We start from the raw sequence: 26,639 nt of genomic DNA, 5'->3' as shown, positions 1-26,639 counted from the left end.
TGGATAGGTATTTGGGTACATATAGATTTGCTGTGTATATATGTATAACAGGAATACAGAACTGCTATTTAGGTTTAGGCTATTTAGTTGTGTACATTTAAGTGTATCCAAAGAGGCAAGACTCTTAAAAGGATGAGCTACATTCTTGCAACAGAATGTGAAGGGCAAGGTACATTCCTGACATACCAACATTCAATACACTAAAATAGTGATGTGCGACCTTGAGGCTTTTTTTCTTATCATTCATCTGCGATTGGTCTTGACTGCTTTGTAAATCTGATGGCCATTGTAATGGTAAGTGATACTTCCTGAATGACCATTCTTGTTTCAGAAGTGGTAAATCTCTTGACAGTGTGCATTCACTCTCTCTCAGTCATTGAATCCATGTGCTATACAGTGCAATAACATCTGCAGATATTGCTTTCCATCTTCTGTGTTAATTCTCTGTGTATAGTAAGAAGAGAAGGCTGCTCCAAAATGAGGTCTTTATTGCTAATTTAAAAAGCTTTGCATTGTGCATGTAAAACACTTCACTCTGTCCTGTTGAGCGTGCTTTTATGGCTTAACCAATTGGAGGTAGCTACCTGTGCTGGAAGCATCTGAATGGCTAAATTCTTTGATGCTAATCTGAATTAACATGAACTAGATACTTAGTAAGAATTTTTCCATCCTCCTTAGACTGGCATTATTTTAAAGATCTTTATGAGATGAGAAGATGCTGAGGATACACTTCTGTTAATATAAATTATTTCTGGAGCAAAGAAGAAATGAACAAAAGTGAATGTAATGCTAGGACTTAACAGAAAAGAAGCACTGTTCCATTTGCAAATGGCTTAGTTACTTTGTTAATATGGTGTTGAGGTTCTTCCCTCTTTTCCTCAAATGTTGTGGTGTAGCTGGAAAAAAAAAGAAAAGTGTAAGAAGAGTGATGAAAATACTGGAAAAGTCATTGTGATCTGCCATATAGATTTATGAAACTACAGTCTCTACTCAGATAGCCTTGGACAGATCAACCACACTGTGTTAGAGATGGAATAAGACTGGGAAGAATGGGACTCGTCTTTAACTAGTGTAGGGTAGTAGCTGGAATTTTAAATTAGTCCTCTGTAGGATTGAAAGTAAGGTGTTTCATTAACAATAAGACTTCTTCCTAACTGTTGGAGCTTGCATGGGGGAAATGAAAGTAAGGATTCAAAATATTGAAAGACAAGATCTTTTAGACAAAGCAACTTCTTTTAAAAGTCATTAATTTAAAACTTTAGGTTCATTACTGTACAAGGTATAAAAGTCATAAATCTTACCAAGAAAAGAGTAATATTTTTTTCTTTTGTTTCTGAATTTAAACATTTAGATTTTTTTTTCTTTTAAAAAAGCAAACAACAGTAAAAGCATGTTATAAAAAAGACTGGAAACATACACGGTTTATTAGGAAACCAAACTAGCTCTACTTAGCATATCACCATTTGTTTTTCCTAATGCTAGCTTAGAAACTTAGGCTTAATTTAGCAGTTGGAATGCATGTTTTATGTGTGGTATAATTTGTGCTTTCCATTTTTTTGTTAATGTTTTGATAAATTCCTGTAGATTTTCAGTGGCCTCTGAAATAGCCATTTCACACACTGCCAAGCTTACAGAGGCATTTTTCTGGGTTGTGTTTTGATTTTATATTTTTCCTAAAGAGATTCATGAGTGAAGGAACACAGATGCATCAAGATCATTTTTCACATTAGGTGGCAACACATCAAAAAATGTTGGCATGGCCCAAGGGAGGTACCTAACATACTGGCAAATCTGACAGTATTTCTTTCTCTTATTAGAGACAGTTAAAAGGGTCATGATTACTGAGATGATCACAGAGTGCCTTCAGAATGGATGTTACAGTTGTCCCAACTGTGCATAGTGGCAACAGTTTAGACATCCATTACAGAGAAGTGGGGATTCATTCTCTAAATGCAGATCGTCTCATAATTTTGAAACAGCTATTATATGCTGAAGCATCTCCTACTGTATGACAGTGTTTTGGCTACAGGAGAGCAGAGGAATACTGGAAAATGGTATTCTTTGTTCTTAGCAGAGAAGGGACAAAGGAAACTGGATGGCTGGAGGACACAGACATCATAATGACTGTAATATGAGGAGATAAAAACTGGTTCAAGGATTAAGGAAATAAGCAGACTTTTTATTTGCTAAAATTTTCTGTGAGGTCCCTTACCTAAGAGGGGCTAAGCATGAAGTCATATGCAAGAGAAGCAGGGAATCTCCATTGATGAGGCTCTATAAGATCAGGTCAAGCAAACATCTTCTGGAAGTGCGTAGGTATAGCTGATCTTTCCTTTGGATGCAGTGATAGCCTAGCTGACTTCTTGGTATCTCTTCCAACTGTACGGCTAATAGTTGGGTGAAGACTGATGAGTCACGCGGATGCATGCATGTCAAAACTGTTTTGTGCATCTTTGAAAAGTTAACCCAGTTTTTCACATAATTCATGGAGACTGAGGGGTGTGGAAACTTGGGTTTTTGCATCCTGTGTGCCGAATTCCTTTTGTATAGGTAGTGTGCTTCATGCTTTTAGAAGTGTGGAAAGGGATTTGTATTAGTTCTTATTTGAGGAGCAAACCTCAGGATTACACATTCACTCCAGGTTGTGCTTTTAAAAAAATTTTATTTATTTATTTATTTTTAAGAAATACCCTTTTCTGAGCTTGTACTTAAGGCTATGAGGCTTAGTTGTGCCTCATCTTTGAAAAGTCTTGGTGATCATGAGAGGTGTCTAAAGACTGGAGCATAGCCACTGCCACTCCAGTCTTCAAAATGGCAACAAGGTGAATCTAGAAAGCTACAGACCAGTCAGCCTCACCTCTATCCCTGGAAAAGTGATGGAACAATTTGTCCTGGATGCCATCTCCAAGTAATTGGAAAGAGAATAAGGTTATCAGGAGTAGTTAACATGGATTTACCAGGGGAAATCATGCTTGACCAACCTGGTAGCTTTTCAATATATCATCACTGGTTGGGTAGATAGGAGGAGAGCAGTGGATGCTGTATATCTTGACTTCAGCGAAGCATTTGACACCGTCTCCCACAACATCCTTGTTACAAAACTTAGAAAGTGTGGGATAGATGAGTGGACAGTGAGGTAGATTGAGAACTGGCTGATTGGCAGAGCTCAGAAAGTTGTCTTCAGTGGCACAGAGTCTAGTTGGAGGCCTGTAACTAGCAGTATTCCCTGGAGATTGGTGCTGGATCTGGTCATCAGTGATCTGAATGAAAGGAATAGTGTCCACCCTGAACAAGCTTGCTGGTGATACTACGCTGGAAGGAGTGACTGACACACTGGAAGGCTGTGTTGCCATTCAGCAAGACCTGGACAGACTAAGAATTGAACAGAGAGAGAAACCTGATGAGCTTTAACAAGGGCATGTACTGCACCTGGGGAGAAATAAAGACATGTGTCAGGCTAGGGCATGACCTGCTGGAGATGAGCTCTGCAGTGAATGACCTGCATGTTCTGGTGGACAACAGGTAAGTCATGAGCCAGCAGCTCATGACTTGTGGCCAAGAAGGGCAGTGGTACCCTGGAGCGTATTAAAAAGAGAGGTCAGCAGGTGGAAGGAGGTGATCCTCCCCCTCTTCTCTGTCCTGATCAGTCCACATTTAGAATACTATGTCCAGTTCTGGGCTCCCTTGCTCATAAGAGACAGAGATCTTCTAGAAGGAGTCCTGTGGAGGGCTAAGGAGATGATAAAGGGCCTGGAGCATCTCCCAGGATGTGTAACATGGGTCTGTTCAAGCCTGGGGAAAAGAATACTGAGGGGGGATCTGATAAATGTTTAGAAATATCTAGAGGGAGTGGGAGATAAACGGATGAGGCCAGGCTCTTCTCAATGGTGTGTAGTGATAGGACAACGAGCAATTGCCTAAAACTTGAATGTATGAAGTTCCATGGAAACATGTGGAAGAACTTCTTTACTGTAATGGTGAGGGATCACAGGAATAGATTACCCTGAGAGACTGTGGAATCTCCTTCTGAGAAGATATTTAAGACTCATCTGGATGCCTACCTGTGCAATCTATTGTAGTGAACATGCATTAGCAGGGGTGTTGGACTCGATGGTGTCTTGAGGTCCTTTCCAATGCTTGTAATTCTGATGTCTTCCCATGTCCGCTTAACTGTAAGTTCTCAGATATGTTACTCATGCTGTGCCTTCTGTAACACTGGAATTACAGTAGAAACAGAAGTAAGGTTGAGGCTAAAAGAAGTTTTCTACTTTTGAACAACAGAGTGAGGTCTGTGGTAATCTATGTTTATTTAATTACTTTTTTTTTTTTTTTTTCCCCTACAGGTCTGCAGAAAGTCTATAACAAAGATTTTTATGTAATGTGGATGTGAAAGATACCATGATAGTGGCAAGATTCCAGAAGTCTCTGAAAGGTAACAGATAACATAGTTTATATCTCAGTCTTTGTTAAAGAATTTATGATCTGTGAATTGTTCATTGATTAAGTGATGGGGTTGTCTTGATTAAAAGAAACAGCTTGTTGGAGAAAGCAAAAAGATGATACTGTTAAGGTCTATTTCTTTGCCAAGTCCTTGAGATCTACTGGTCCTAGAAATGAATAGATGCAATACCTGTGAGTTTAATAAGCTAACAGCTGTTAGTCTTGCAAGGCCTGAAGGCAGCAAGAGATAGGAGAGAACGAGCAGATGGCTTGAAGGAAACAATTTGAAGGAGCTAATTATTGTCTGAGCATGCCCTGTAAGGAAGTTGCAGAGGCTAGAAGTAACATATTGGAAAGACATCAGAACAAAATACTAAAAAATAAAAAATAGCAAAACCAGAAGTACAGAATAAAAACAAAAGAGGATAAAAACATTAGCAAATAACCTGAAAAGCCTCCCACATTACTACCTGGGTTGCATTTGGCTCTGGTGCATTCTAGTGCTAGAAGCAATCTTATATAGCATAAACATATGAGGAGGAGGTGAAAGTGAGCATGTAAGTTGTCTTGGGTATATTGAAAAAACTGTTCTAACAAATCAAGTGAGTCTGTCATGTTTGTGTTCTATGCTGTTTGAGATTCAAGTACAAATATGTTCTTCAGAACTATGTGGGTAGATGGAGTCCCACAGAGTAAGATATTACTAAATGGCCCTCATACCCCAGTGAGAAATTCCTTGTTCATTCTTACTATTCTTGCTCGCAGTATCCAAAATGAATGAATGAATTTTATCTTTTGTTTCCCATCCTGTTTCATTCTGCGGTTGTGTTGTTTCTTAGTTGTTTGGTGGGCAAATGGTCATGCAAAAAACTTAGTCTTCAATAGAGTGTGAAATCATGGCTGTCCTGTTATACTAATTGACATAAAGGATCACTGTATTTTTTAACCTGTGTTCCTTGTGCTGTTTTGTGAAGATATAACTTGGCTGTCCTGATAAGACGGAGTAGGCATAAGAATGACTGTATTTAGAAGCATTTTTTACTCCAGAAGTCCTCATTTCTTGTCAGATTTATTCTTCTATTGCTATTTTGTTGTCTTTCTTATGAATGCAAGTGTAATACAGGTAGCAAGAGACTGATATTTATAGAAATCTCTTTATTTTGTATCTTTATAATGGTACACAAGCACTCATGCTCTAATGAATGCGCATTTAAGGAGTTCACAGTTTATTTCACCTGAAATAAACACTGGGAGGAAACTTTAAACTTTCTGATTACAAAAAAAAAGTTAAGCTCTTTCAAATGAAATGCCAAAAATAAGATACGTGATCTGGATGAAACTCATACCTGCTGAGGAAGCCCTTAGCAGGCATAACTGTCCCACAGGTCATGAGTAAGTGCTTCTTTGGCTGTAAAAGTTCAGCAGATGAGGATGATATCATATGTTGTCCTTGGATCCACTTGCCTTGAATGTCTTTCCGTCTTTGAAAACTCAGCTTAATAGAGTGACTGGACCACATACTGGTTAACTTAGATGCTGACAGCTTTCAATGCCTCAGGAAATCTCTTAGGTCTACCACGAGGGACATCACGGGTTTAGATACAGAGGTCTGAAGGACTCTGCAATAGCAAAGGGCTGGTGTCACAGATCAACTGGCAGTGTATTACCTATATAAACCCCAGGCTGGGTTTGTGTTGTGTTTTTGTGGGTTTGAGTTTTTTTTGTTGGTTTTTGTTTGTTTTGTTTTGTTTTGTTTTTTGTTTTTTGTTTTTGGTTGGTTGGTTGGCTCTTTTTTGGAAAGGTTCCTGCTTGGGGGAAGAAAGAAAAAAGGCATCTTGTGAAAAGAGCTACTGTTCTGTAGTGCTGTAGTGTTTGTGCTGTTAGGGGTTAGAGAAGAAAGGTGTTCTATTCTAAGAATAATAAAGCCAAATTGTTTTCTTCTCTATAATTTCTCTAAAGCAATTTTTTTTTTTTTAAGTACATCCTGTAGAATGAATTGAGAGAACATTAAATGAAACTGCAGCACTCTGCCTTTTAGTTACATATAAAAATAAAGCAGTATTCAAATTTGCATTTTATTTCATTTCCTTGGTCCATGTTTTATTTTTCTGAAAGAAATGCTGAGCTTGAAAAGAACACTATTCCCTACCCAGTGTCTCTAACTTGCACTCTTATAATTTTTCCACTCCTAGCATCCCATCTGATGATATAGGAAGGGCCTATGAGGCTCAGTACAGATTGATTCTGTCAAATACTACAATGTTTTTAAAACAAACAAACAAAAATTGTTTTGTTTTGTTTTTTGAATATGTGTATATATATATATTTTCTTATTCATGTATCTATTCAGAATCTAAAAATATTACAGGAGAAGCCTTAGCAATGGTGCTGCCAGAAATAGCTAGTAGTGTTTGTTGTACATCTTTTAGTCTCCTATTCCAAATGTTGAAGATTCTGCAGCAAAAGTACTTTTATTTCACTCTGACACTTTAGCAGTCAAATCTTCACTTCTCCTAAACATTTTAAGTGTTAAAGCCCCAGCTGCAGATTTTTTGGGTACATCTAACAGGTAGACTGTCGTGAATATGTGCTAAGTATTTTGAAAGACAGATGCTATGGCCTTATCAATGTTTTGGCAGCACTGATCAGGTGAAAGGATATCCTGAATGGGTAACCACTGTAAATAGCCTGTTTAACTAAATTGCAGGGTAGCTTAGTACTTATATTCTGCAGAAAATGTAGCAGTAAAGTTGTGCTAGTTTTACTGGCTTTAAGGTGACTTATTTAAATATTTATTAAGTAAACAAGTAGCCATGCAAAATTAAGAGATGTTAACTTAGTGGGGGGAGAGGGAAACACAAGTTATGAAGGGTCATAAACATAGATCTTAAGTCAAGCAATGGTTCCTCACTGCACAGCATGCAGCAAAGTTTACTAGACTTCCTTCTGGAGAAATTAATTAGGTAATGTACTTAATGTGTTTAGAGTGCTTTGAAAAATATGAAGTGCTTTATAACTGCTAGGAATTTTATTTCTTAATTTGTTAATTGCATATTTATTTATTTCGAAAGCAGTCTTTTTTTTTTTTTTAATGTGGAAATTCTTGGCAGTGACTCGAGCTTTTTTAGTACCTGGGAGACATCAAAGATGTTACACTGTCAGTTGATTTTCCAGTTAACAAAATCTTGGAGCATTTCATGCCTCATAGGAATGTGGGTAATATCAGGAAGGAAAGAACAAATCATGATTTAATCTACTTCATTATAAATTTACTTGGAGCACTTATTCTAGGATTGCACTGAGACAAGACTGAAATGCATGTAGTACAGAGAATTTTGTGGATCACAGTTTGGAATGGCTGGAATTCCCAATGAGAGGTTATAACCTTGCTTTAATTTGAGAAATAACATCTTTGGTTTATATAGATGTGGAGAAATAGAGTTGCCATCAGTATTAGGAATTCCTAAACATCTCCATAAATGGAAATAAAGATAGTCCAGCAATAAGCGCCTTAGCAAAGTTCGTGTGTAGAAAGAGGCTTGCACAGTAGACTACAAATTACAAGAGGGTTGTTGTCTGTCCTAGTTAAAGTTCTAGAAACCTGACAAATCCATCAATCCCTGTAAGGCCATACATAATGCTGCAAAAAATTCACTACCTGCTGTAGAGTCTGCCGTTACCCCTGTTACTATGTGCTTCTCTCTCTCAGAATTTTTTTAACTTTTCAGCCAGTTTGAAAACAAATCTGAATTGATCACTGCTTAATAAAAAAGTGGAAAACAAACTTAATTGAACAGGAGTAAGAATGCATAAAATCAGAGGCCTGAGTAGGATTCTTAAGTTCATATCTCAAGATTTTAATTGTCTAACTCATGCTGACTTCGTGAGAAATTAGGTTTGTAAATAGGATAGCTGGTAGATTTGGGATAAGTTAAGGAGCAAGCCTTGTAAGACATTACACGGTGTGTTATAGTGAAAAGAGATAGTAACTGTCTAACTGAGTTTCTCTGCATGAACAAGCAAGCTATCCATTAGAGGAATGTTATTTCTGCTGTTAAGGTATTGTTGGAGCTTAGGAGAAAAGTGTTATTTCATAGTATGTATTTAGGAATATGTGTGTGGGTAAGAACATGACGCCATCCACCATTCTGAGGATGGTGCCAGTCTGCTGTCGGCCTTCTGGCCTCACCAAATATGAATAAGATATAGACACACATTCAGTTTGAAGCGTTCCACAGTACTCGTAATGTTTTTGCCTCTATTTTTTTAGAGGTTCTGTTTACAGCACTCTGATTTCCTTTCTTCACTTCTTACATTTGTTCTACTCTTGAAATCTGACACTATGTTAGAGTGAAGCTGCTAGTATGAGGGAAACTATTTTACTCTGCTTCCTAGTCTTGCCCTAGTACTGATATGAGCCCTGGAACCTTATTTTCCAGCTTTTCTTGTAAAGTTGCTACATTCTTTGTGAGAAAAAGACAAAGACAAAATTCTGTGGGGAAAGGATATTTTCTTAAATTCAATTTGTGAGACAAATGAGAAAGAAACAAAAATGTCAGTGCTTCATTATTAGCCTTAAAATGGAATTGGGAAACATGGATGAACTCCCTCTTCTATATATATTAAAGGAAGTAGCAAATTTATATACATATAAATGTTCATTGCTCCCGGAAATCTGTAGCAAAATATTCATCTTTTCTGTCCAGTTTGCTTTCCTTGATTTCTCTTGAGTAAGAGTCATAGTGCTAGGGAGGCCATATGCTGCTTGTACACTTACCAAATCACGTGCGCATGGAGATGGAGAGAACAGAAATATAAAGAACCTCAGTGACTTTTTCAAAGATTTCAGATTATTTCAGAATGTTAAAAAAATATTTGGCCTTTTTATTTGCAGTGCTTTTCATCTCTGTAGCTTTACGCAAATTAAAATATTTCTATTCTTAAAGAGTTTCTGCTTCTGTTATAATGAATTCATTAAGGACTGATCCAGAAAATATGAAACAGTTTTAGGTGTAGAACCACATAAACTCTCATGCCAAAACAGCCCATACAGAAAACTACTTAGTTTTCTGTACCATTCAATGTAGATCCATACAGGTTGCACTGTTATCAGAGGGAACACTAGAATGCAGAATCTCCTTCGTTCAGGCAAGTAATTACCCTGCCTACTACTTTATAAATCCATTTACTCATTCGTTTTCTGACATTCTAATTCTCATTCACTCATTCTCTCATTTTCTTTCCTCTGTAAACATTCACCATAAATACAAGATATGCAGAGAGAGGAAAGACTTTAATTTTGTAGGTGAGTACAACAGTGCAGGATATATGTGCTGTTCCAGGCATTGTTTCATGTTAGAGGCCGGTTCCCTCTCTGAGACTGTGAATCATATGAATGGTTTTTGGAAAATTGAATTCTCATGAAATGTTTTGGGCTGTAGGGTAATTTCAGTTAGCAGCACAGTTTCATTTTTGAGGGACCAAATGCAACTTTTGTCCACACAGTCCTTATTGTTTTGAACCTCTTTATTTATTGTGCTAATTACCTGTTTTCAATAATGTAGGCAAGTTAATCCAGATTATGATTCATTTATAATAAAAAAGCTGCTCATAAATATTGCCTACAGTTACTTTCAATCTCAAAATTCATTTCTGCCTTTTTTGTGAAAAGCTGCATATTTCCAGTGGAAAGCATCTTTTCCACTGCAGTTTATCTGTCATTTTTCTTTGCCCCTCTTCATTCTTCTCTATGAGTTCTGTATTTGCTTCTTCCCACATCACCATGGTGCTTTTTTTTCAATCCTCATCACAACCAGCTGTATGACAAGCTCTTATCCACCACTGAACTGATACTGGCAAGTTGCTGATGATAGGACATGTAGTTTGGGAATTAGGTAATGAATTTTGTTCATTTATTTTAAATTTTCTTATGGTAATGAGGTTGAGAATATGCAGATTCCTTGCACGTTATCTGGTGTTCCCCTTTATGTGACCCTCATCCGCCTCCATTCTGTTCGCTTCACCTTCCATCTTATTTGTGTGCTGCTGGTTTATAGACTTGCAGTATATACAGCAGACAGCACAAAGAAGCACAGATCTGGACCAGAATGCGATTTGCCATCATGCCAATGAAAGATTATCAGTGTATTTGCTGTTTTCTCTGAAGCTTTTGTGCGCAGCTTACAGTGATGCAGCAGAACGTGTCTTGAAGAAGCAGAGGCTGTTGCATTCAAGTAGTCTTTGGAATTTGGAGGACAGAAGGAGAAAGGCAAAGGGGAGATTTTCAGAGTCAATCTCCATAAGACATGTCTATGATGTTATTTTTTTAAGCACACAGCTGTTGAAGGGGTGTATACAAAATGCGTGCTTTATGCCATTATCAAATCTGTATGCACCATTTATTACAATATAACTGTCAGTACAGCAAATGAAACAAATTACAAATATAAATAATAGGCTTTGGCTGGCTAGCATATCACTGCAGGTAAACAGGGCTGTGTACAAGCACTCACATCAAAAATTGACACATTTTTTCTTAAATAATTTTGCACCTCTTCTTGTGCTTTTATCAGCATTTTTAAACAATGTTCACTGTGTCTGTCCTTGCTCTAACAGCTTTGTTGTAATAGATTAGGAAGTAGCAATGATATACATCTGAGTTTGTCAAGTTAACTAATGGAAACTGGAAAAGGGGTAGTGTTTTGTGGTGATTCTTGTGGGCCAATGCTGTCTTCATCAGCTAAGGAATATTTTGATGAAATGCTGGGATTTGCACATACTGAGACAAACAGGTTATTATTGCAGAATTATAGAATCATCTGTGGGAAGGGATCCATAAGGATCATCCTGGCTTGTATCAGGAATGGTGTGGTGAGCAGGACTAGGGAAGTAATCCTCCCCCTGAACTGTGCACTGGTGAGGCTCCACTTCAAATACTGTATTCAGTTTTGGGCACCTGAATACAGAAAGGACATTAAATTGCTGGAGCAGGTCCACAGAAGGGCAACAAGGCTTGAGAAGGGCCTGGAGAATATGCCCTATGAAGAGAAACTGAAGGAACTGGCTCTGTATAGTCTGGGGAGGAGGAGATTGAGGGGAGACCTTATTGCTGTCTTCAAATATGTCAAGGGTGATTGCAGTGAGAGCAAGGCTGGTCTCTTCTCACTGGTGACAGGTGACAGGATGAGGGGGAAATGGCCTCAAGTTGCGCTGGGAGAGGTTTAGGTTGGATATCAGGGAAAATTTCTTTACAGGAAGGATTGTTAAGCACTGCAATAGGTTCCCCAGGGAGGTGGTTGAGCACCATCCCTGAATGTGTTTGAAAACTGTTTGGACATGATTTAGCAGTGGGCTGTTAGAGTTAGGGTAGTATGGTTAGACTGTCATTGGACTTGATGATCTTCAAGGACTTTTCCTACCTGAGCAATTCTAGGATTGTAAGTACAACACCTGGCTCCACACAAGACTACTCAAAATTCAACCTCTGCGTTTGAGAGCGTTGTTCAAATGCTCTTTGTGCTTTAGCAGGTTGGTGCCCTGACCAATGCCCTGGGCAGCCTGTTCCATGCCCACCACTCTCTGGTGAAGAACCTTTCCCTAACACCCAGCCTGACCCTCCTCTGATGCAATTCTGTGCCATTCCCTCAGGCCCTGTGTTGCTGTCACAGAGAGCAGAGCTCAGCATTGCTCCTCTGCTCCCTTTGAGGAGCTGTAGCTGCATGAAGCCTCCCTTCAGCTTCCTCTGCTCTGGGCTGAGCAAACCCAGGGATGTGAGCCACTCCTCACATGTCTTGTTCTGCAAATCCTTCCCCAGGTTCATAGCCCTTCTTTTGGATGCTCCCTAATAGCTCTTGTATCTTTCTTATACTAGTGATTAATTCCACATCAGACATGGCATCAGTTTAATAGATATCTCTGATGCGACCTTCAGTGCTAAGTTTCGTAGATGGAACTGACTCTCAGTCACTACCTCACATGACTGTTTACATCTCTGGTCTGAGCACAGTGGAGGTGAGACCCCTCTCAGGGACTGTTTTGGTCATTGCAGACTTAACTTGAACGAGGTTGGGAGCGGTTGGCCCTGTAAACATCTGTGTTGTATTTAGGCCCATGGAGGAAGGTTTTGGTTTTTATTCTTCTGAGGTGAAGAGACAAATTGTCAGCTCTGTGCAAAAGCCATCTAGTATCTTATTCCATTTTTAACTAAGGAAAATCCTATCTTTTCTTCTCCTTGTACTTCCAGCCTGTTTAGGGCAAATACCAGAGAACTGTTACAATCATTTTAGAAACAGATGCAGCTAAAATACTATCTTACTCAATGTCAGCTGTGTACTGCATTCCTCCCTCATACTGCACAAGCACATGTGGTTTAGTTTGTGTGCCACAATGATTGAAGACACTCTGGAATGCCGTCACTCCAGAAGGGTTTGAAAAGAGCTTATGCCTTTTCTGTGCACAAATGATCAGAATGAATGAATGTCTTGCAACTGCCATACTTTGTTTCACTGTGTTATACGTTTGCTTTTCAAGCAACCTCTCCATCACTAAAATTGGAGGCTATCTATGTAAGGGATTTGCTTGTTTCTCATTCTGGGAGACTGCATGAGATCACAGATACTCTGGGTCAGTGTTGCCTTCATCTGGAATTCAGTTTCTTCCTCACCGCTGGAGGGTGGAACTGCTTTACAGCTCTGAGGTTAACAATCAGTCAGAGAAGTTACCTCAAGTCTGAGAACATAGCTTCATAGTGTCTTTCTTTCTCTCTCTCTCTCTTTTTTATTTCTCTTTTTAACTTAAAGTGCAGGTGCCTACATATGATAACGAGGGCTTCTGCAATGCTGGCTTGTTTGTTTTTGTTATTCTCTCTACAGACTAAAATGGAATTATTTTAGCCTCTGTTGTACTGTACTTGAAAAGATCTGCATTGTGATGGAGATACTTGCTGTCCACTGGGACTAGCTCAAAAAAATTGTACAGAAAAATGTAGGTGTGTTTTATTTTAAATCCTGATTCTGTAATGCAAATGCGTCTTATTTTTGTATCTCTAGCATCATGCTTTTTTAATAAAGCCCCTCTTGTTGATATCTTTATACATCAAACCAAAAGAAGACTGAGATAAGAGGATCTGAATAAAACAAGAAGGAATATCAGTGAAAATTTCAATAGATCTGACTCTAAACCTGTATAGGAATTTCAAACTGTGTTCTTGTTTACAGATCAGTCTGCATATGTTTGTGTGTTTGCTTCTAGGTGGTAGATAGAAATGGATGGGCAATGGGGAAAAAATTGCACTTAGTTTTTATTATATACCCAACCCCAGGTTTTCTCTAAGTCTTGAGATCCCATTTCTGTTTGATGCCACAGTGGATGCTTGACTCGGGAGGAATCTTTATATTCTTGTCTAAAGCCTGTTCTTAATAGGAAGTATAGCTTCTTTTCACACATTATTCCCTGCACCCATGTCACCTAGTGTTTCATTACCTGTTTCTGGCTACAGAGATACCTCCTCTGGCCTGTATGCTTAGCTACCGCTGAGCATTTATTTTTTTTACCTGATTTTAATATACCAAACCTAAAAGTCCGCAAATCTATAGTTAAAATTCAAAGGCCCTGACTCCTTAGACATACTCAGAGCTAATCTGATAAGCTCTCTGGCCATACAGATATGTTAGTGTCATTGATGCAAGCATCATTATCAGGCACTACTATGCAAACCTGACGTCTTATCACCCTTGAATCACTTGGTTTAATAGCTTTAATAGTCTGAGCTTCACCTCTGGATGCCTCAGTTCTTGTATGCATAATGTTTGTAAAACATGGATGACTAAAATAGGATTAACTCACTTGTAAAACAAACCTTTACTAACAAGCAGCTGATCTTAATAGCTTCATTTCTTAATTTTACACTGACTTCGTACTCATTTATTTTTTTTATTGCCTGTTTCAAATTCCTCTCCTGATTGGAATTTCTTGGTAATAGACTTTTTTTTTTTAATTGAAAAGTTATGCTATATTTCATGGAGATGGATCACTTTTGACAAAATTCTAAGTTTCAGAAAGATTGAAAAGCATTTAGAGATTGATCAAGCATCTTTTGTTGGAATGTTCTAAATAAAAAACAGAAATCTTGGAATTTTCTACTGATTTTCCTCCCTCAGTAGTCAGTCATTTTTGCTTCAAAAATAGTGAAGTTCAAAAATAAAAATGAAGTGTCTTAAAGTTATCAGAATTAAATGTTCTGAAAGAGTGAGGGTGCAACTTAAGTGTTTCACTTAGTTTATAACAAACAAAGAACAAACTCAGTTTTCCCTTTTCATTCTGAGGATAGAAAACATTTCCTAATCTGAAAAGTTTTTCTAATCTGGGCAATCTTTTTCACCAAGTTTGTTAAAATTCCATATTCACTATTACCCAAATCTATCATGTCTGCTTTCTTTTCAAAGTAGGTAGAAAATGATGTGAAATTATCTTGTAGAAAATGTATCTCATAATGGAATATCACAATTTTTCCTTGTTTCCCTTGACTACATAATTTCCACGCATGCTGCTCTGAAAAATTAAAACAAATACTTCCATTTTCAGATGCTTTCTCATGCAGATTACAAGAAATTTATGGTTCACTGACTTCACTCAGCCTCCTCTTTATTCTGGTCACTTTCGATTAGGAAACTCCTCACTTCTAATTACTAAATAAGGCTGATATGCTCTAATTGTTCAGTTTACTAGATTTTATTGCATTCTAGTGGAAGTACCATACTCTGGTTTATTGGTTTGCCTACCACATGGATAGTGGGTCCTACATACGTCCTGATTATTATACAATATGGGAGCCCAGTTCTACTGTTAGGAATTGCAGTAGGTTTGCAAGTCTGAGTGCCATATGAAGCAATATTGTGGGGGGGAATCAAATGAAATTATTTTACTTTTCCAGTGACCAGAAGAAAGGATTATCCTTGTCCTACTCATACTGAAAAGCAATTATTCTGTAATGAGGATCAAAAATAATCATCCTAACAATGAAACCTTTTTGTGGCTTTAAATACTTTTAATTTATTACACGTATTTGACAAATTATTGACAATTATTACTTTTGTTGATGTTACAGGACATCCTTGAAGTTTCATGAAATAATAAAATGATTTTAAAACGTGACATTAAAGGATGATATAGATTATCATTGTTTTAAGGAACAAACATACAAAAGGAAGAGATTTTCCTAAAATTTCTAGAAAGTGAGGGGTGTATTTCAGGTCATGCTTTAGTTTCTGTTAGGAAGAAGGGAAGATATATCAAGGTGGTAAAAGGTTTAAATATGCTTGATTTGGAGCATACTTGAAGAAAAATATGAGCTCCTGAAATTTCATTTGGTGATTGTAAAACTGTAGCATAGTTCTGTGACAAAAGGACCTCTGCTATGGCTCTGCCATATGTCCAAAAGACCTGCACCAGCAACTGTTTTTTCTGTGTTAGTAGTGCTGCTTCACTGCCTTACCAGTAAGATTAGAAGACTCACCAGTAGACTCACCAGTAAGATCAGAAGGCCAAATAAGACTCACAGCTGTGAGGTGCCCTTACCTAGACAATGAGGATAATGGTTGCAGTGTGCAGCCATCATCAGTGAGTTGAATGGACATCAGGATATTTGACCTGCTAAGAGACCTGCAGTGCAGAAGGCATTTTGTTTCATGGTAGCTTTCCACTGAGCAGCTTTGAACCTCATGTACAGGGGAGAGCATCATCTTCTAGTGCCATCAGAGGGATGGCACTAGATTTAGTCATCAAGCAAAACTTAATGATTTGCCTACGTTCTGGGTCCCAGTTGAGGCTCCAGTGCCAATAGCATCCACATACTGATCTGTCTATGCTAGGCCTTCTTACTTGCTAATGTAGACACAGTCTGATATAACAGGACCATGAGGTCACTGTCCCATTTAGGAGTGCAATAAATACAAATTTGCATAATCAATACAAATTAGCCCCAATTGCTTTGTAAGTAGGATGCTACTTAGGATACTGACTGTAACATAAACTAAAACAACCTTATAAACAGGGATTCTTATTTCATTGATGCAAGTATCTTGCTGTGTAGCAAAAATAGGAATAGGAATAGGGATTGTACTATGGCCTCTTCCTGGCTCATGGAACCACCATGGAGATGTATGTCCTAGCCCTTCTTTTTGGCTTCCTTCTGAAGGCTCAGACTTCATTGCATATCTTGGCTGTGTTCAGATTTTGGAAGCAAAGGAAGGTGATCTGTGCCTTATTTCTGGAGTTATTTTTGATGAAATTCTGTCTCATTGAGATAACTCCACCAGGGTTTCACCTTCTCTTTCAAGTAATTTCTCTCATCTTCAGAACATTAGAGCTCTGACCTCAGTTCATGGAATTCAGCCATTCAAAGGATTCAAGTCCAGATTCCTTTTCCATAATGAACTCTGCCTACAAGCATATCCTTATAAATAGAAACTGTTCTTCAGAGATAAAATCCAATAAGAGTAGAAGAAAAAAAAAGAATAAAAATTTTGGTGCTTCAGACTTTGGCCTAAAGTTGTTTATCTTTGTCAAACATCCTTTAAAATATTTTTTTTTCTCAAGCTTCAATGTCATTGGAACTCTTGCAATTCACTTAAAATAGATACTTAATAATATCACATCATATGTAATGTAATATGAGTAAGACAAGGAAAATGTATCAGGAAGAAAATACAGGAAAGGTAATAAGAACACTTTACTTACTCTCTTCACAATGTTTTTAAGAAGTTCCACTCTATCATATTATCTCTGTAAGGTTCAAATAAGAAAGCCTTTTGCCTTTCTTTGGCATTCTTGTAGCTCTTGCTGCCAAAATGGGCAACTAAATTTAGAAGTTTAAGTGGAAGGTTTTGATCTCGCTAAATAGTTTCTAGTAGAAGAGAGTGTGTTAGAAAAATGTTGATATATTTTTGTCCTGAGTATCAAAAGGAAGTCTGCCAGGCTGCAGAAGCATGGCATAACTGGGCAATCATGTTACAGCTATTTACAAGTCATTCCTGCCCCGTCTTCCTTTTGCTTGAACAAGACAGTAAAGGAAAACATTATATGACAGATCTCATTACTTTGAAGACCTTGAAGGATCTCAGGCTGATTTTCACCAGACAGGTTTGACTTTTGTAACTACTTAAATTGTGTATTATACTACTGAGTCTATAATCGTTGTGGTAGTACACCATAGGCTGTTCATTCTAACTAGGTAGTTAATAACTTTAGGAAGTACTAACATTGTATGTTCGTCTGTGCCTTGTACCTACATGGTGATATTCATATAAAAATGCTTCAGCACTCTGTCTTGAAAAAGTGAAATCATAATGATTTTTATTAGCTTTCAATAGTAACAAGAGCTGCCTACAGGCCAACTCTGGCAATTTTGATTAGCCTACCATGTGCCTGATTCATACAGCATTTCTGAACAACAGCTAGCAGCAATAAGTAAATAATATAACAAGGCAGCAATACTCAATATAAAATGCTCATCTTTTTTCCCCAAGTTCTGGTTATGGAGAACCATATGTGGGGTGGTTGTGAAAGACCCCATTTCCATTGGCTTGCCAGGGAGCTACAGGAGCACAGCACCATTAAGGATCAACAAGCCTGGGCCATTTGCCTTTGTCATCTGCTGCTTTTCTGCTGAAGAGTGAATTTCTCTTCCCAGTACCTTCCTTGGTGACAGTAGAGCAAGACATCAGACGCATCCTGGGAGCAAAAGACGTGTATTATCTTCTTTTTTTCATTCATCACCTTTTCTGTAAGCACTAGATGTGCTAGAGATGGCAGTAAGCTGTGCCACTACAGCCTCTCCTAGATGAATTCAGAGGCAGCCCTACTCTGCAGACACATCAGGGCAGCATAAAGAGGGTGAGCAATAGAATTTGCAGGCTGGTAGCACAGGCAGAGTGTTAAGTGCAGGCCGTATTTCATAAAAAAATAATATCTGAAGATATTTAAAAGTCTAATCTCTGAAAACACTTCTGTAATATTAAGGGTGCTTTAAATAATATTTTTATAAAAAATACCAACGAGATTATTTGATTTACAAATTGATTTATGTAACATCAGCTACATTTTGTCATGCTACTAGAAAACAATGAGCTTCATGGCAGAGAAACAGTCCCTGCCAATCTCTCTGATAGTTTAACCAGTACTACATCATTTTTATGGCTCACTTATTCAAATACAGAAACTAAGAATTGTTACAATTTCTCCTGTTGGAAAGGTAGGTCTCTGTAATATATTTATTATTCCCTTGTCACACTCAGTGACAGCATGGCAAGATGCTGTTGCTATGATACATGGAAATATGGCATGATCTATATGGATGGTATGACATGCTTATAAAATAATGCAAAACTATATGATAGTAACAGTTGGAGACATTGATTACTGTACTGTATGTCCGCCTCTTGCTCTTTCTGTCCTTTCTTCTCTTGTTCACAGTCTGCTTGTGCAGTGCCTCTGCTCCTCTCAGAAAGGAAGTGTCACATACAGCCTCTCCAATATGATGGGGGAGTACCAGGCTGGAGTTGGGCCTTTTAGAAGATGAGATAGACCCCTACTCTTAGCTATAGTACTCCAAAACCTTCTAAATGCACTCAAAGCTTAAGAGTATCACTGTGAGATATTCTTAACACATTAGAGAGTATTCAGGGTTGGAGAAATGCAAATCTGCCAAGCAATTTTGCTCAGCTGTGCTTCTCCATGCACTCACTTCTACTATCACTACAAATCCATAATTAAAATCACAGATTAAAATCAAAAATTGCTCAAGGAGCGAGAAAGACAAATTAATCCTGATTCCTGCACGCTTGTTACCTCCTGAACACCTGCACTAAAACTACCATGGTGTCTTTCTGCATGGTACAGTTTCTCACAGTGGACACAGTGTTGGTAATGCTGCCACCAGTATATAACAGGCTGTCTTCATGCTTTCCCCCCACAGTGTTGTTTTCACAGTCTTTTTTGTCTGTCTTACCATGAAGTATATTCATAACTTAATTAATTAAAAACAGCAACATCCTTCTTCAAATTTCACTAAAATTGATAAATTAAAGAATGTTATATCCTTGTGGAGCTAGACAATTCCAATGTTTACCCATTTAGCATTTCAGAAAATAGAAAAGAAGCCAAAGGTCTGTTGAAATTCAGGAACAGTCTCATGGAGTTTGGTATAAATAAAGGCTAATTTTCATGCTATAATACTGCTTCAATATGTGCCAAGGTATCTCATGCAATTCTAATGAAGGCTCTTGTTGTCACAAGTTGCAGAAAACTCCACACTATCTTGTGCCTCCAGGCTTTAAGCAGAGAAAGTATCTAGTCTACACAGATTTTTGCAAAAACAATATTAACATTAGAGTAAAAGTTTGACAGTTCATGGATAATTTAAAAATAAGAAAAAAGTTATGAAGGTCTCAGGAACATACATGATTCCACTCTCATGTAGGTTGTATTGCATGATGTATTGCTACATTTACTGTGATTTCTCTAATTATACAGACCTGAATGTGAGTCTTCCTTACCCACAGCTTCTCAAATCTTGGCTTTTATTTCTTGGCCTCCATGTTTTTTTCCAGAATAAACTCCTAAAATGAATTTGAATTTTCAATTCACTGCTTTGAAGTTAGTTGCCTTCAGGTGTTTGGAATATCACTATTTTGAAAATATGAGTTGATCACTATGGTATCTGTGTGTTTGCATCCCTGTTTTGACATATATATGGGAGTTGTTGGGTGAAACACTGGAAGGTCAGACAGCTGGCTTATTACTGATATAGTTTAAGAATTAATGAAAAACTCCAGAGCTGAGATTGATTAATGCTTGCTGGTTAGATGTGGAGTTATGTAAGCTTGCCTTCCATCATATTTGCAAGTAATGTCTGCTACAGCAGGAATTACAGTGCTAGCTGCTCTCCTTTTCAGTTGTACAGGGGCATATGGATACCTCCTTGGACACCAACATTTCTTGTTATAGTGTTCAAAGTCATAGCCAAATAATAGTACTGCTTGTTAATCTGTCATCATACAGTGGCAGCAGAATGTGTTATCTCACCATTTTCTATTTTCTCTGCTAATATTTCTCGTGCTGCTGGCATCATACGCAGTTCCCTTTGGAGGAAGCTCATGTGAGCTAACCTGACAAAACTCTCACTGAAGGCTTTGTGTGAACAGAGAAACCAGGAGTGATGCCAACATTTTCCACTATCAGACTCCTTTTTAAGAAAAGAGAAGTGTGGCTCACTGTAATCCTAGATAGAGGGCAGCTCTGAAAATGATACATTCCAATAAACTGACAAAATCCAACAAGTAGAAGAGCTTGCATGGTTGAAATCTTTCTTAGCTCTTTTTCCAGCATACATTATTATATTTTTTAGATTTCTTTGTTCAGTTCTTTCTATTTTGACAGTTCTGCCTGAACTTCTCCTTAAATTATTATTGAATTCCATAAGCAATAGTATAGGATGTAAGCACTCTTGGGTTAAATCTGTTACTTTTTAGCTTTTCCTAGTTTATTTAATGTGCTGAGAAATTCCTTGAAAATTTGTCCCTTTAAGTGAAGCCCTCTGTTAATTAGCACTCTTATTAGTCCTTTCTCTGTATAAGGTATTTATTTTTCTATTTCTTAGATTTAATAAATTTTATGTCACAGTAATGTGACAGAGTAGCTGTTCCTAAAAATATTCAGAGACAGTGTCTAATCTAATGTTGCTCTCTGTGATTTAATGAATAAATTGTTTAAAAAAAAAAAAAAAAAAAAAAAAAAGGTAATGTGAGCAAAATGCTTTTAGTATAAAATTTCAATTATAAACATTCAGTGTTCATATAGAAAAGCTCTGTACACAACAGGTGGGGCGGAGGAGTGAGAGAGGGAAGAGGATTGCTTTTAAGGGCTGTTACAGAGAGATAAAACTTATGATTTTAGAAGAGTTTGGCTGTATTGGCATCTGTCTGTATTCATGTGCTTTATTACAATTTCTGTGTAGTTGCTTAGACCAATGCAAGAGGAAGTAGAAGCACCATCAAATCCAAGAAGGGATGAAAGTTGGCTTGGTTTTGGTGGAAATTATTACGCAGTATGCAAATTGTTTCACAAAGGCTTTTGATCGTGAATGAGGGAGGGAGTGGGAAAAAACACAGGAAAAAAAACAACACTGTCTTTTTACCTTCCTATTCAGCTGTGTCTCAGACCTTACCTGCTCAATTCCTGTAACAAAATCATGACTTACATTTTGAGAAAGTTCTCTAAAATCATCAAAAGGTAAGATCTGTTGTGGAACAGTTTGCAGCTGATCAAAATGATCAGATGTTTTAATGCTGGGAGAGACTATTCTTCATCATCAAATCTGATCTACGTAGTCAAGACTTCAGACTTTATCTCTGGCATCCTTTCAGCTTCTGGAAAATGGAAGCTATTTTTAGACTGGATTTACCAGCTTTTGTGATGGCTAACTCACCACTTGGTTTCCTAATACAACAATCATCAGTGTTAACAGATAGCAGTCAGAATTGAAAGAAAAGCTCTAGACAGAGACACACTTACATATACAATTAATTGCACTGGTGTTGGATGGTCAGGCTGATAATTACACTGTGTTTTACTGGCTCCAATTTGTTAACAGTGAGTTTGACACAAGCAGTTAACAGTATATCTAAAAGTGATGACATCCTAGGATGTGCAACTGCTAGTTAGTTGCATTCCAGCATCAATAGTCATTTTGTTAACAGAAGACTTCTGAGTGGCTTTGCTAAATATCTTGCCTTGAATAGCTAAACCCTATAAGCGTCTTTATTTAAATAAAAGTGAGCATAATAAGTTAAGTGAAAAATCAAAGAACCTGAATAGTTCAAGTAGATGTATAAAAACGGTGTGGCAGAAAATCAAACTATGACTTCCTCCCTTTCCTTTCATATTGATTTCAAGGAGAAGCAACAGCAGTTTGTTTTCCTAGTTTCCTTGCTCATAAATTCTCCATTTTCCTTAGTGTTTAAAACCCTTGCTCCCCTGCAAACAGGGTTGCTTTATGCTTGGCAAGTTTAAACTAGCAGAGATAAATGGGCAGTTCTTCCCAGCAATTACATTTTATTTGGGAGTTTGCATTTCCTGAGTTAGCATAACTGATCCAAAGATTTCTGCCAGAGAATCACTTGCTCTGATGGACAGGAGATGTGTACTTTTCCCCTGCAATGCCTATATCAAAGATGATATTTACAAAGCTGAAAGGACTCACCTATGAATGTCTTGGCTTTCTGTCAGTCCACAGTTCATAGGTGCAGTTGGTCTTGAGGTGGAAGAGATGAGAGACTGTTTCTTTTCTTTCTGATAGGAAGAAGGAAAGCATCCAAATGGTTCACATGGAAAGGAGCAAATGTCCAGGCAATCTTAGTTATCCAAGGAACTGGAATTGCACCCAGAAATATACAAGCAATTAACTCCCCTTCTATTCTGGCTCACTACTTCATCTCTGAACGCTTTGTTGGCTCATTTACAATGGTGACAGGCAGCTTTAATTAAGACATTAAACTTGAAGTGGTTCTAATTATTGGTTTCTAATTACTGGATTTTTCCCTGGTTCCTTCCTTTTTCTTTTTTTTTTCTTTTTCCTTTTTTCTTTCTTTCTTTCTTTCTTTCTTTCTTTCTTTCTTTCTTTCTTTCTTTCTTTCTTTCTTTCTTTCTTTCTTTCTTTCTTTCTTTCTTTCTTTCTTTCTTTCTTTCTTTCTTTCTTTCTTTCTTTCTTTCTTTCTTTCTTTCTTTCTTTCTTTCTTTTTTTAATTTGTATTCAACTGTTTCCTGCAATGTGTTCTAATAACACATCCCTGCTACAAAATCAGTGTTGGCTGGTTAAGTAAATTTTCTTTTAATTGGTGCTTAGTGATTGTCCTACAGGCTTGCTCTTTCTTCAGCAATCACGTCAACTTTTCTGACATTAGTACGTTAATTGTAATGACTGAGGGTTCTCCCTCACATGGATTAGGAAGAATTTTTAGGGTATCTAGTGTTTCTCTCTTCATAAAGGCCTACAAATATTATTTTTTTTCTGCAATGACTGCTATTCTTACTGTGACTGTTTTCATTACATCTCTGTCACTGCAGATAAGAAGTGTCAAAAATAAGCACAAAATCCTGTTTTCTATACCTACATAACAAATGACAGCAGGAAACAGTGTTAGTATAAAAACAACTTTCAAATAATATTTATAATATCTGGCATAATTGTGCAGCAACTTATTGAGAAACTGAAGGCAGTTCTTAACAGGACAACCATATTGCAGCTTGTTCAGTAGTAGAAAGGCCTTTAGCAACTCGTTACGTGGTATTTTCTTCCTATACATTTCCGCATCGCAGGTGCAAATGCTGTGTTGATCGTGCCCAGATCATTCATTAGCAGTGATTATACCACAGAGTAGGCATCAATGTAAGTCACATGTAAGTCACAATGTAAGTATCTTGTAGACTCGTTATCTATATTGTGTACGTGAGGGTCCTAAGGGAAAGGCCCCTTGAGCTCTCAAAGAACTGCAATAGGTTGGGACCCTTGATGTCTCTCTGCACTGGGAGCTTGTCAGGGCAGGCTTTTCTACAGTTTCACTGCTGTTAGATGTCAAGGAAGAGGAGCCTCTTTTGGGATAGATTCTGTTGTCTGCTGAGATCCAATGAAAGGAAGGGTGAGTAATTCACCAGGAAAGAACGTCCTTCAGCATGCAAACGAGCTTAGAAACCTCCCCTTTCAGGTGAACCTTGCCATTCTCAAACCTTGAACTAAGTCACTGTTTAAATCAGTCAGCGCTTTCCACTCTGTCTCTTCCTTCAGAATTGTTCACCTTATGGTTTTCATTGTACGTCTTACTGTTCTAGTTACTATGAACAGTTGTGTGAATAAAGCTCTCCCTCTCTCCTTGTGAGACTTTTCTGCTTAAGCATCCGTCTTTATTTTCCTTCTGAAATAGTTATATTTGTTTCATGATGTTCCAGTGTGGAGTAGTTCATGTGATGATGAAGAACATAACATCTTGTTTTCTGAAGGGGCTCGATGATCTGCTTAACCAATTATGTCTTCATAATAGAGTCCAAAAACATTAAGGAAGCAAGCAAAACAAAAACTGAGAAGTGTAGAAAGGGGAAACTTGCATAAGCTTTTTCTGTGAACAAATTATAAAGAAGTTTTCCAGAGACATCAGTGAACTACAGGAAAGGCTGCTGTTTAGTACTTACAAGTAAAATGCTGAATCTCCAGTGTTACACTGATAGATCTTCTCTTTCTTTAAATGTCTTGTAAGTGATGTTAATACTAATTTAAAGCCCAAAGCTATGATCAAGATTTTAAAAATCAGTACCATGTGAGCCTATGCTGAAACACTGATTCTCAAAATGACTGTTTGGCACTTTCTCTCCTGGCAATCCTCATATTTACCCACTGAAGAAGCATTTCAAAATGATTGCTTGAAATCTGGAGCAGTGCCACACACTTCATGTGAAATAGTTTTACCTTATCACTCGGGAAATTTCACTTGGACTTTTTTTTTTTTAAATAAAAGGCTGTATTATAACTAAGACTTTTAATAGTTGATCTCTTATAATGAGATTTTGAATGAGGTATATAATTCATACTAATTCAGTGTGGTCTGTGTCATGAACTGGTGATGTGTCTATATAACAGACATTAATGTTGGTCTATAACTACTTGTTCCCATCTTGAATGCAGATAGTACCCTATTTATGGTTGATGGTCAAGCAGAATCTGAATGTAATCTTTAGAAAACATTTCAAATATCTTTAATCTCAAGTGTAAAGAGCCAGTGCTGCGTAAGCATTCATGCCTTCAGAGACCACTCTCACTACGGCCCAATAATCTTGTCTGCATCCTTGCACAATGCTAATTTTTCCCATTTGGATTGCAGACTTTGTAACAGATTTGAATTACAAACAAAGCAAAAGGCTCATGAAAAGTACATAAGCTGCATAAGCTAGAAATACAGAAACAGAATGTGATCTGTCTAAATTATGGACTGCAAGTGCTTTCCAAATTATAAGTTAATATGTAAACATAATAAAAAGTTGAAAAAAAATTTCTTCAGTGTGACATGAAAAATTCTATATAACTACTGTTTAAAATCCTTTCTTTCTGGTTGTTTCACCTGGAATCAGGAAATGAAGTTGGAGACCCTTACTGAGGAATTGAACACCTTATATATAGCTTGATATTTATTCTACTTGGTTTAGGACTGTCAATTCTTGTGTAAAAATCAAGAACTTGTATTCTATCCCTCACTCCATTCTGCTAAATATTTTAACAGCTGAATTACTTACAAGGCTTTTTTTTAAAGTGCTTCTAATGAAATCTCTTCATAACCATTGAGGGACCTCTCCTCCAGAAGTGTTTGTGATCTCCCATTTGCTAATGTGCAAACTTGTTTCCAGACATCTGGCCACACAGCTTTGGGCACTGCATACAAAACTGAATTCTTTTTGCACTTTATTTTGTGAAGACAAGATTCACTAGAGCTCCAGGCAATGGATGATATGTCACAATCATATTATATTAGATCCACATCTGTTCAGGATCATAGCAAGATGTTCAACCTCTCCTGTTCATCCTTGAGCATGTATGTGTTCACTTGTTCATCACCAAGCTACCGTTCTGACCCTACAGTCCTAGATCCTGGTGGGATATCAGTACCTCTTTTCATTTCCCCACCTGATCTTTCTCTGGCTCTTGTGAAGTCTTAACTTGTTTCATTTGGAACATGAAGTTTATGCTAGCAAGAACAGTGACAGACAATGCTGCCAGGCACTCGGGCAGAGGAGGAAAGTGAATGTGGAATGGTCACTTTGAGTACTTGAGAAGATTTTCTCTATATACCTGTAGTTGAATCTGCCAAGCTATATAAAGAAATGGTAACATTTTTGAAAGCTGTTTCCTTTCCAAAGCATAAAGTAAAATGAAATCATCAGAAATTCCATTTCATATTATTAGTAATTATTCTTCGTAGCACACCAGAATGTCCCATGTTACAGTAAACAGAATTGTTTGACTACTACCTAAAAAAGAAAAAGTGTAAATGTGTGAAGCATGGTGATGGGGTGAAACTCCCAATTGTAAATTTGACCAGGCTTATTCAGAAGTAACCTGATATTCATAACAAATATTATAGAAACAAATATTATAGACCCAG

General features: G+C 37.4%; 1 protein-coding gene across 24 annotated transcripts in view; it reads left to right on the top strand.

Annotated features, from left to right (window-relative positions):
* Nucleotides 1-26,639, top strand: part of LOC116231129 (uncharacterized) — a 329,878-nt gene that overhangs the window by 145,022 nt on the left and 158,217 nt on the right. For 22 of the 24 annotated variants that reach the window (XR_016465988.1, XR_016465984.1, XR_016465982.1 and 19 more), the window contains exon 3: nt 4,344-4,432. Coding sequence is in view for 2 of the 24 variants with exons in the window: in XM_090139052.1 (XP_089995178.1) it covers nt 4,399-4,432 (34 nt within the window). In the remaining 22 variants the exon portion in view is untranslated. Of the gene's footprint in view, nt 1-4,343; nt 4,433-21,643; nt 21,727-22,792; nt 22,996-26,639 lie in introns of those variants that run through there. The other 2 variants (XR_016465990.1, XR_004167372.2) reach the window with 2 other exon arrangements.

Source organism: Phasianus colchicus, chromosome 4, assembly GCF_987193195.1.
Source record: "Phasianus colchicus chromosome 4, bPhaCol1.hap1.1, whole genome shotgun sequence".
Lineage (NCBI taxonomy): Eukaryota > Metazoa > Chordata > Aves > Galliformes > Phasianidae > Phasianus > Phasianus colchicus.
Note: the sequence above shows the minus strand (reverse complement) of the source record. Positions and strands in the feature narration are given on the sequence as shown.